General features: G+C 28.2%; 1 protein-coding gene across 1 annotated transcript; it reads right to left on the bottom strand.

Annotated features, from left to right (window-relative positions):
- Window positions 1-12,039: 12,039 nt before the first annotated feature.
- On the bottom strand, window positions 12,040-12,435 carry LOC131659707 (uncharacterized). The gene has a single exon (XM_058928861.1). It carries the CDS (start codon window positions 12,433-12,435, stop codon window positions 12,040-12,042), a length of 396 nt encoding a protein of 131 aa, XP_058784844.1.
- Between the last annotated feature and the right edge of the window lie 512 nt (window positions 12,436-12,947).

Genomic DNA, 12,947 nt, shown 5'->3' on the forward strand with positions numbered 1-12,947 from the left:
AATAGCATGCACATCATCATCAAAACCATTTTCTTTTGATGAGAGACGTACATGTTTTACGAAATAGGGGGTATCAAAATTAAAATATTGATTTTTATCACTATCAGGAATATATCTTCCTTGAAAAACAATTGATCATCTTGTGTTAGAAGGATCAGTAACATCAAAACTTGTTTTGCTTGGGATGCCATGATGAATGGTTCGTTCATATAAGTTGCATTTCGAAGATCAACTTGTGTGAATTTTAATTCATCAATTTTTACATCAGTGTTACTGTCATAAAGGCACTTTAAAAGTGCGTCGGACAATGTTGAAGGACCAAGAAAACACGCTGAAAGTCATATCATTAATCGTGACACCATATTGATGAATTCAGTTGTAAAGATGTTTCCTACTTCATACACATTACTTCGTAGGTATCACATCACAAAGAATGTGAGAAGTAGACTTAAGCCTGTTGTAGAGACCAAACAAATAAAGGGTATATGGAAAAATGGTCAAAGCTAACATGATACTGAAAAGAATAATGGATGCCTAAAATGTTATAATCAATTTTTCTATGAAAGAGTTATATGTCGATTTTGTTATACTTTTCAGGAAGGCGTATGAGAAATATATAGATTTTTTGAAATATGTTAAAAGTATAACTCTAGACCAAGTGAAGGAGAAGATTGTTTGTGATTGGGCCAATCAGGTTAGACATTTTGAAAATACACCAATTAACTGTGTTGGACTTTCTCACTAAAGATTTGGTTGAGAAATAGTAAAGGTGATTTGTATATAGATTGAGAATCTGTGAACCAAATTATCCAAAATCAGCATAATAAGATACAAACATCATTTGGTTGCCACATTACAGTGTTAGAACATATATTCAGAGACAATAATCTTCATCCACGATTGGTCGACAATATATCTCGAGCATGTTAGATTAATTATTTAATTAATCAAATATGGATTGAAATAATTAATTATTAATTAATTATATTATGGTCAAATGTTATTAAACACTAATTATTGATGGATTGTTTGATTGGGCTTTGTGCCTGAATGGACCGTGATGGGTTGGATCATTCAGTTAAGTCCAATGAGAGGTCTCTGCCCTCAACCGTTTAGCTATTTAAGTGTTGCCCCATTAAACGATTAAGATATAGTGAAAACCCTAAACGGCAATGAGGGTAGTAATCCTCTCATATTCCCTCTCCTCAACCGACAATTTCTTCCATCCGATAAGGTATACCGTTTCTATCATTGTTGATTATTATTTAATATAGCAATATGATATAATTTGTATCTATACGATTTAATTAAATTATCAATTGGTATCAGAGCCACGTTAATACATTTTATAGCTATTGTTAACAATTTTATAAATCCTACTATACTATCATTTTAAATTGGATTCGCAGAATTGTCATTTTAAATTAGTTGTTATGTAATCAATAATTCTACATTGAGATTTTAAAATTGATTAAGAATAATATTTTTTTTTTATCTTTAACCCTTAACAAATGATTCTCCAACGATTTCAGTATGTGTATATATCGTTTATCAATCATATTCAACTTACTATGATCTTAATATATTTACTTAAAGAAATAAAGGCTACAACGTGATGTTTCTATTGAAAATCAAGTTCATTTAGAATTGAGGGTAGAACATAACTTTCAACAAAATCTGAGAGCCCTTATTGATTGGTTAATGTAAAAGGAATAACAGATTTGCAAATTCAGGATTTTGATTTTTCGGATTCACGAAAACACTATTTTTTCTTCAATTTCAAATTTCTTTAAATAAAACTGGTACTTGAAATCGATTTCAAATTTCTTTAATTAAAACTGGTACTTGAAATCGGTATATGGCTTCTTCTGATCAGTTATTATTGATTTATTATTTATAAATTATCAATTACAAACTCTTTATTATCAATATAAAATCTAAAATTTTGATAATTTTCTTTTAGATTGATGATCTTTATTTATAAAATTTAGTGTAATATATTTCATTGCTTGAAACTTTTGAGATAAAAGCCATCACGTGGCTTATGTTGTCACTTATAGTTAATATTATGTTTTATGTAATATATATAGATTTATTCAAATTAAGTTAAGTTGGAAATGGAAAATTAAATTAAGTTGGAAATGTTTTATGAGTTACACCCATGTTGAATCCAGTAAGTAGCAATTTCCCATAAAATATTGCCTTTAAAGTATATTTGATATTTTATTAAAGTATATTTGATATTTTATTCAAGAGGAGTTGTGTATGATTATTACGTTTCCATTGAGATAACGCCGAAATAGAGTTTGTGCTCTAATTGCCCTAATGCTTTAAAGGTTATATTTTGATTCATTCAATTATAATTGTCCTAATGCTTTAAAGGTTATATTTTGATTCATTCAATTATAAAATTTTAATGCCGAAATATTTGTGCATATCGATTACGGATGTGAGGGCTGAAATTGAAAACAATCTAATTTTGGAATAAATCTAATTTGATTTATTAATTTAGTTATTTTAATTTAAATAAATATATATTAAAATACTAGTGTTATAATCTAATTTTTTAATAATATGAAATTGAGGAGGGTTGAAAAATTACTCTACCACGTCTATAACATATGCATTGTTGTATAAATTGTGAGATTTAATTAGATCGTGCACATGAAAATCAGTTATACTCAACAACCATTATTTTTTTTGGCATGATTAAATGAAAATTGGTTTTGTTTCATGTTGATACATTAATTTAATATATTAATCTTATTTAAAAATAAATGTATGATTTTATTAGTATTCTGGATATAGTATTCTTGTATTGTATTAATTTTTATTATCATTTATTTTGTTATAATGGTTTATATAGATATGTGTACCATTTGAGATGATATTGTAATTTCTTTAAAAGTTATCAAAAGGATCAAAGTTAACAGATTCTCTTTGTGAGAATAAATGTCATTATCTCTCTGAGGTTAGTCATGATTTAATTTTGAATCTCTTACGACTTATTATACAATTGCATTTAAGGAGAAATTTGATTAAATATTATCTACTCCTTTTGAAAATTATAAAATATACAATTTTATAAATATTATTATTTTCATAATACTCTGAAAATAAAATTTTGTACTTGTTTTCGTAAATTGATTTCTTGTTATATACTCAAATAAATAAATAAAATTCAATCTTATGTAGATTTGAAATCTTATTATTTGAGAGTTTTATTCTAGATAATACTTAATTTATATAATTGTAATCTCACATATCGTAGATACAATTATATAAATTTTTTATTTTGAATAAAATATAATCAATATTAATTTACATGATTGTAACTCACCTATCGTGGGTACAATTGTATAAATTTTGTTTACTAAAATAATTAAAATAATTTTTTAATTATAATTATAATAAATATTATATTGATAATAGTTATACCCTATTGGTATGATATTATTAATATAATTTGTTTTGGTTCAATGTACTTGTGATTTATGATTACGTAAATTATGATTAAGAATTTTTTTGGTGACGTAATATTTGTACATTGTTATAATTTTTATTTAATATTGTTAAAATTATTATTTAATAAATAAGAAATTATTTTAAAGACATGTAATACTTTATGAAATCCACTCATTTATTTTAAATTTTTTATTCAAATGAATTTCAATTCCCTTTGTATTATGTAAGTGATGGATATACCCTATCGGTATGACGTTGCTTGACATGATAATTGTGTGATAGATAAAATAGTTGAATATATGTTTAAAATATTTTCTAAACTCTTGAGTTAACAATTCCCATCGAGGAACAACGCTCGTCAGCCGAGGACTCACAGATAACACGACAACCGGAAAGCTTATCTTAAGCAGTTTAACGCCAACATACTCCGGCCTGCTAACCCACGCCGACCCCCGGGCATCGCTTAGATAACCCGGGGAGGATGACGACGGCGAAGACCTCGAAAGCGAAACACATTCTATGAAAAATAGTAAAGCAACGACAGGCTAAACGAACTTACTTGCAGACATGATGTAGATGACCGGGGAGAATCCTTCGCTAAGCAACGATCTTGATATGACGAACGATATGACGAACGAGCTGGGAAATTATTCTCCGAGGAACCCTTGATCGAAGCCGAGCAGATAAATAAAGAAAGGAAAACTCCCTTATGAGAGAATTCGCCCCCTTTTATAGGGAAAAGGCTCGGAAGGCGAAGCGTCACCTCTCCTGACAGGCGCCGCCTCCTAGACCCTAGGCCATCAATGCCTATGCCACGTCAGCGCGTGCTTCCCACGCGCGACGTTTCGCCCACCACTGGATTTTCCTCCGAGCGCGTATATATAACGAGGACCGATCCACCGAGCAACCACGAGAAATGAGGGTCCGAGCGTAGAAGCAAAGTCACAGTTTCTTAACCAGAAAACTCCGACTTGGGGGGCTCCTGTTCTGGACTGGGCCAAGGCTAGGCCCAACACCGCTTTCGGCCCAATAAGCCTCAGAGGCCCATGTATAGTTCATGGCCTTCCGACACGCCCTGCTCGGCACCAATACCGTGCTCGGCGTTCACTCTCCCCCGGACATCATCCTTGCCGAGGACCCTGCTCCGCGCAGGGCTCCTTCATATCCAATCCTCCGAATAACTCGGATCTCACGTGGCTCCTAAAAGACCGCGTCTTCCCTTGGACTTCGGAGCGGTTAACCAGGACAGAGGGCATACACGCACCTCCGATATTTCCGCTCAGGAAACCTGGCAGTCTCCTAGTTGGGCTTGGGAATCCAACCCAATAGCGAGATCATGGCCCAGCGCTGGGGGCTATATATACCCTCTTTAACTAGAGGGTCAGGTATTCAATTCTTACTCACTCTTAGCTAGTACTTGCGCTCCTTTGCTCGTCATCTTACTTTGGCATTGGAGTACCTTGCAGGTACACCCCCCTCCTCCTCCTTCCTAGAAGATCCAGTCCGAGCAGCCTACGACGATCCTTCTGATCAGGTACGATCAGTGATAAATATTGGTTATTTATTTAATATTATTTTATGGAGACTTATATTGAGGATAATGTAATCTTATGTTATTGATGGAAATTCGTGACTACTTGTGTTATATCCTCAATATTAATTGAATTAAAGTCTCATATCTTTTCCGCTGCGTATAACATAATATGTTTCTCAAATGTGTGTAGTTATATTTGTAGCATTTGAATTTTGAGTGAATTATTAAGATGTTGTATATAATCCTATATTTAAAATTATAGGAATTTGATGTCACTATAATGATGGTAAACCTTTTATATGACCATCATATTGTTTCATGTGAAATTATATCTATAATGATATATTTTGTTTACCTGCAAAATATGTGGTTGAGTTTGTTAAATTCTAATGATGATATATTATACAACCACTTATTTGTGTAGTTTTGCACTAAAAATAAAATTAGTATCCCATTGAATAATCAGAGTATTTAATACTAGTGGGCTCTGATAAATGTATATCCATTGTTTTATATTGGATCAGTGGGAGTGCATGTGTACACAAAATAATATATTCCAAAAAAAAATAGATTATTATTCTTATATTGTCATATATTCTTTTATGCAAGATAAAATATGACATATTCTAAAAAGACTTCAAAATGTACAATAACTCTAAGAAGTCTTATTCTAGTATACTGAGATATATATTATTCTCTTAATCTTGGGAAACATCATAATTGGATGTTTGGGTCGATATTGAAAAGACACAATAATTCTTTAGCATGCAATAATATTGTGTTATTCTATCTTCAATAGTTCACTCTTGTCAGGTCATAATATGAAAGTACAAGTAAATATTCATACTCCTATCGAGTATGATATTGTATTATGAAGGTACTTATGGTTAAATGTAATTACTCTTGTAATAGGATATTCCTATATGTAATTACTATTCGTAGACCTATGTGGATAGTCTATGACCTATAATTTAAAACTCATTAGTATAATCACTTCCCAAGACTTATACACATGAGTAAGTCTTATGATATTTTGGGTTAGTGGGAGTTTATTAATAGCATTTTCATATGCTTGGGCCATTGTTTATAACATATTACTCTTAACTTAAATATGTTACTCTAAATTCATCGTTGTTGATTTAAGTTGTGAGTTTTAACTTGTATGATTTGTCTTCCCTATCGGATACAATTTCTGCAGCGTTGAAACTTATTTCTCTTTGGATTGATTAGTGTTTTGACCATTATTGGTATTCTAATATTAGAATCAATATTTTTAATAATTAATTATTGTCATCCAAGTGGGAGATTGTTAGATTAATCATTTAATTAATCAAGGGTTAATACTACTTTACCCCCTGCCATATAAGCGAGATTCGGTTTACCCCCTTTAAAAAAAAAACTTATTAGACAAACCTTGCAAAATAAAGATTCCATCAAATTTGACCCTGATCAGTTTTTTTGGCCAAGATTCTTAGAATCTTGCCTACGTGGCATTTTTGGTAATGCTGACTGTACAGCACATTGCTTATGTGGCACAGTCAGCACTGCCACGTGGAAATTATTTATTTTTTTTAATTTTTTTTTTGAAAATTTTTTTTATTAATTTTTTTTAATAAAAATTTAATATTTTTTTAAATTTTTTTATTAATTTTGTTGATTTTTTTAAAAAAAAAATTAATATTTTTTTTACGTTTTTATTTTATATAAATTATAAAAAAATTGAAAAAGAATTATAAAAAATTGGAAAAATTAAAAAAAATTTAAGTTTTTATTAATTTTTTTTAAAATTTTTTTTCCAAAATTGTTTTACTGTTTTTTTTTTATTTTTAAAATTTATTTTTATTATATATAAATTCGCAGGTATTTTCAAATCCGTAGGTAAATCCACAGGTATTGTCAAATTCGCAGGTATTGTCAAATTCGTAGGTAAATCCGCAGGTAAATTCGTAGGTATTTTTAAAGGTAAATCCCCAGGTATTGTCAAATTCGTAGGTAAATCCGCAGGTATTGTCAAATCCCCAGGTATTTTTAAAGGCGTACGTAAATCCGCAGGTACTGTCAAATATTTTTTAAAAACGTAAAAAAATATTAAATTTTTTTTAAAAAAATATTATTTTTTTTTTTAAAAAAAATTAATTTTAAAAAAAAAGTTAATTTTTTTTAAAAAAATTTTTCAAAAAAAAAATTAAAAAAATAATAAATTCCACGTGGCAGTGCTGACTGTGCCACATTGCTTATGTGTTGTACAGTCAGCACTACCAAAAATGCCACATAGGCAAGATTCTAAGAATCTTGGCCAAAAAAACTGATCAGGGTCAATATTGATGGAATCTTTATTTTGCAAGGTTTGTCCAATAAGTTTTTTTTTAGAGGGGGGTAAACCGAATCTCGCTTATATGGCAGGGGGTAAAGTAGTATTAACCCATTAATCAAATATGGATTGAAATAATTAATTATTAATTAATTATATTATGGTCAAATGTTATTAAACACTAATTATTGATGGATTGTTTGATTGGGCTTTGTGCCTGAATGGACCGTGATGGGTTGGACCATTCAGTTAAGTCCAATGAGAGGTCTTTGCCCTCAACCGTTTAGCTATTTAAGCGTTGCCCCATTAAACGATTAAGATATAGTGAAAACCTTAAACGACAATGAGGGTAGTAATCCTCTCATATTCCCTCTCCTCAACCGACAATTTCTTTCATCCGATAAGGTACACCGTTTTTATCATTGTTGATTATTATTTAATATAACAATATGCTATAATTTGTATCTATACGATTTAATTAAATTATCAGAGCATGATTGAAACTATTATAGCAAATACATATAATAAAATGTGTATTTATTTGACAATATACTAATTCTCAAAAATATTTTTTCTATTATGAAGTGGCCCACCTCAAAACCATGAGATCCAATGGACAAGGCCGGTTATCCACCTGTGCAGTCTGGTCTACTGCACAAGGCCTCTAAAATTACAAGGGCCTCCAAATTCTTATAATGTGGTTCTAGTTACAAATAAAAAAAAGGGTTAATACCTATTTTCCCCCCTGCCATATAGGCGACATTTGAAAAACCCCCCTGCAAAAAAAAAAGTTGCAAGAATTCCCCTAACATTTGAAGAAAAAGATGGTCTCAATGGGACTTGAACCCAAGACCCATTGCTTATGCTAAATCAATATAACCACTAGGCTGCACGTTTTTGTTTGACTTATTGGTGCCTTTGGTAATACTTATTAGATACTGAACCAGTTAGTATATACTACTTCATTATAAACTAAAAATATTTTTATTTAGTTCAGTTAGTATAAACTAAAATAATTATATTTAATTATATTAATTAATTTATAAACTAAATCATTAATTATATTAATTATCACTAAATCATTATAAATTAAATCATTATAAACTAAATTAACTTGTTTTAATTTAAATAGGTTTTACTAGTTTTAATTTAACTACATTAATTAAAATAGTTTTAAATTAATTAATATATATTAATATAATTAATTTAGTTTATTTTTAATTTATTTAAATAGCTACAATATTTTTTAAATTACATTATTTTATATAAATAGTATCTATATAAATAATTTATTTAATTCTAAAATAATTTTAATATTGTTAACATTAAATTTTTACAGTATATTGATGTTAAATTATTAATTATTATATAAAACATAAAAATATTTTTATTTTGTTCAGTTAGTATAAACTAAAATAATTATATTAAATATCGTTTATATTTTTAAATACTAATATTTAAATTACTATTTAAAAATTATATACTTATAAAGTAATATATTAGTTAATAGTTAATATTTAAATTAATAATTATTAGTTAATAGTTAACGTTATTAATTAATATTAGTTAAATTATAAAATAGTAATTAATATTTTTTTAGATACAAAATCTTAATTGATCATTATAAAATAGTAATTAATATTTATTTTACCAAATAAATATAATTATAGTTAAATATAATTATTTTAGTTTATACTAACTGAACCAAATAAAAATATTTTTAGTTTATAATGATTTAGTTTACAAAAATGTTTTTTTTTTTAACATTTATTATTTGATTTTAATATTTACAACAATATTTTTTTTAATTATAGTTTTAAATTGTATTCGTTTAAATATGTAAATAAATGATTAAAACATATTAAATAAAAACATGCGTTGTAAATTAAATAAAATATAAATAATTGAAAAATAAAGTAATAGTAAAAAGATAATTGAAATCAAGTAATAAAATTTAATATAAGTAATCAAATGGTATCACATATTATAAAAGTTATTCCAAGCACAAATATTCCAAATGGTATCATGTGGCCTAGTGGTTTTAGCCATTGTGTTGGAAAACTAATGGTGTGGGTTCAACTCCCACCCAAGACAAACCAAGAGAAATTTTTGGATGCTTTCTAATCTATAATAAAAAATGCTTACTTGGCAATAAAAATAATAAATAAATAAAATAAAAAAATAAAAAAAATACAAGTCACGTCAGCTTTTTAGCTGACTGGATCTGACGAAGGTTTAAAATGAGAGAATCTTCAAATGTTAGGGGAATTCTTGCAATTTTTTTTTTGCAGGGGAGTTTTTCAAATGTCGCCTATATGGCAGGGAGGAAAATAGGTATTAACCCTAAAAAAAATGAACAAAGTTTAAACATTTGTAGATAATAAAGCTACCTGACAAATTCACCCAATCACCAAAAGCATATACACGTTCATTTTCTGCTTTTTTTTCCTATCAATTATTTTAAAGGATTTTTAATTAGGAAGGATTATATAATTAGGAAAATGCTAATGTGTACGACACCAATTTCGTCAAAACCGTGCGAATAAGATAGTTGCTGACGTGGATTCAATTTTAATCCTAAATACAACAGCCAAATCTCACCAAAAAAATACTAATGCCAAAAAAGAAAACAAATAGTGTCTATGTTACCGACCACGCTCATGGTGACTCCATTGTTCCAGAGCAACCCATTCTATGTCACCGTTGCAACACAACAAAGACAACAATCTCATTCTAGAACGACAGTCCCGTTAAAGAAAATAAAGTGATAATAGGGGTGATAGACTGTGCAATGGTGGTGGTGGTAGACTGTAACGAAGATTTGCGACGGTGGTGATTCTAATAGATGATTAAGGAATCACCTAACTCTTTAAATATTAAAGTACTGCTAAATGGGGGTTGTATGGAGAAGACACAATGTAGTGGTGGCTATGATGGCGGTGATTGAGACACTCAACTACGGTGACAAAGTGACGAGTATTTTGGTGTTGTGGCAATTACTAAGGAAATAGATTTAGTGTTTTGGCATTATATGAGAGATACTTACAAAAAGTGGACAACATATTTTCACTTTCTTATTTTGCTAAAAATAGTTTTGGATTTGAGAATTGAGAAAGAAATACTTGTTTCTAAACATTCGTCGTTTTTGTGCGAAAAAAACTTTCGCACTATATAGCATCGCTCATATAATTAATTCTTTTATACATATGTATAGGGATTCTAAATTGTACTAATTTATTTCTCAGAATTTTAATTTAATATTTTAATTATTTTCTTCTCATTATTTAATTAATATATCACACTTTATTCAAACTTAATATATTAATATATTTTAAATTTTGAATATTTAAGATGGATTGCACGATTTTGCTAAAGTATAATAATTCTTCTATGAAATATAAATCTTTTATATTTCTAATTATATATTTCTATTATTTTGCATAGACGTTTTTATTTTAAAATTCAAGTGTATAGTATACATTATAATAATTTTTTATATTTTATAAGTTTATTTTTAATTATTATTTCCTTCTGTTTTATTGTTAATTTTTAATTTGTAATTTTATATGTTAATTGGTAATTATTTCTTAATTATATTTATCAGTTTATTTATAATGTTATATTTATTGGTTCAAATTTAATGCCGTCTATCTAGTTCAAATTTCAATGCTGCAGATTTTTTGGATATAATTTTGTTTCTTCTTTCCATTTTCATCTACACCTCATAAATTGTTTCTTAAGAATAGAAAGTTTCATTCTGAACATGAAAAGTATAAAAAAATTGGTGAGTTAACTTAATTTCAAACAAAACCTCTTAATAAAAATTACAACTTTTTGTTGAAAACTTGAATGTAGTTAATGTGATGTAGGAATTTTTTAAATTTTTTTTTCAAGAATTAAAAAAAAAATTAGAACAGGGCCTCCTAATTCTTTGAGACGGCCCTGCCAATGGGAGAAACCATCTAAAAAAAGCACTATTGTTGCTTATTGATGCTGGTTATAATCAGCTTATGAGCTATTAAGTTCAACTTTGATAAGCATGCGTGTGTGGTTTATGTTGAATATGAAGATAGCGTGATCCACTCATGGCACTCATTTATTATATATCACCTTCATATTTTGACTTTTTCATATCATTTAATTTCTCCAACTGCATAATTTAATACGCTACAAGTAGAACCTGTTTCAATTTTCAAATTTTATTTTATGCATCAAGCTATTTCAGCCACAAATTTAATATCAGACTTTTTCAAATCAATTAAAGCATCATACTTTAATAGGAGAAAATTTATTTCCATTCAACTTGTCCATGCTCTTGGTCTTTTCCAATTTGCATGTTATAACAATAAACTTTTTTTCATTAAATACTTTATCCTCTAAAATAAATAGCTACAATCTCATACAAGATAATAGAGAAAATTAATTTTGACTATATAGTCAAGATTATTTTTAACTCAAAACTTAGAATTTAGAATTTAGATTCTATACTATATTAAAAAAAAATACTACCAGTGCATTCTAACGGTTGGAAGATCGGTGAATATTTAACCAAAATCAAAAAAATTCAAACAAAATAAAATATAAACTAACTATATTTTTAATCAAATAATCACTGATATTCCAACAGCGTAAATGCGATGAATATAATCCTTCAGTCTCGAGAAGGAAATCTCTTATCAGACCCCTATTGTATATATTTATATACATAAAAATTTATTCATATATATCTCTACTCCATATCAAAACTCAAAAAATCAAATTGAAATGGTCCATGTAATGGCTCCAAAGAGGATCTAAAATTGTAATCATCCTCTAATTTAATCCAACTAGAGCTTTCATGCATATATGCTTCACTAGAATTATTATAATCACCACTCCATTGTTGATGAGTTGAACTCTTCTTCTGATTTTGATCATCATCAACATGACCACAATCATTAAACTCCACAAACATATCAGCAACATTAGAATCTTGACCAGTGAGTTCTTGCACAAGTGCTCTAAAATTTGAAGCACTAGTTTTCACCTTCATAGGACTTGAAATATATGTAACCTTTACCTCTTTTTTGTTCTTTTTGCTTTGTCTTTTCCCCTTCATCACCACATGGTTGTTAACACCAAGCATGTTTATCTCACTTTTCATCATCAAAATATATATGATTGTTTGATGAGTGTATGATATTTTGATTAATAAAATACAAGTTGGGTTAGTATTTATATATAAAGGGTATGAAAGAAAAGGGTGATGTAAATAAAGTCAAGGTTAATTTCCTAGAATGAGATTATTATATTAGTTTGGTGAAAGCAATTGATAAGAGGAAAAGGAAATTGGTTAGAAACTACCTTGGTTCAGAAGATTCTATTGAGAATGCTTTTTAGAGATACATTTAAATTAATATAATTATATAGTGATATTTTATGTTATGGAGATTCTAGTGGTTTTGATTCAATCAACTTTTTGGTCAGTTGAGCAGCCATACATGACTTGGAATCTAAAATCTAGATAGGTGACCTTTTTGTCATAAGAGGATATAATGTTAATTTTCTATGAAATATGTTTGTAGTTTTAGTATTTAGTTATTTATTTTAATTTTTAGGTCGTATTTGTTATGAATTTATAAAAAATGATATTTTTAA

Source organism: Vicia villosa, linkage group LG3 (genome assembly GCF_029867415.1).
Source record: "Vicia villosa cultivar HV-30 ecotype Madison, WI linkage group LG3, Vvil1.0, whole genome shotgun sequence".
NCBI lineage: Eukaryota > Viridiplantae > Streptophyta > Magnoliopsida > Fabales > Fabaceae > Vicia > Vicia villosa.

Coding starts and splice junctions, on each gene's coding strand:
- LOC131659707 (XM_058928861.1), bottom strand. CDS start 12,435: ATGCTTGGTGTTAACAACCATGTGGTGATGAAGGGGAAAAGACAAAGC.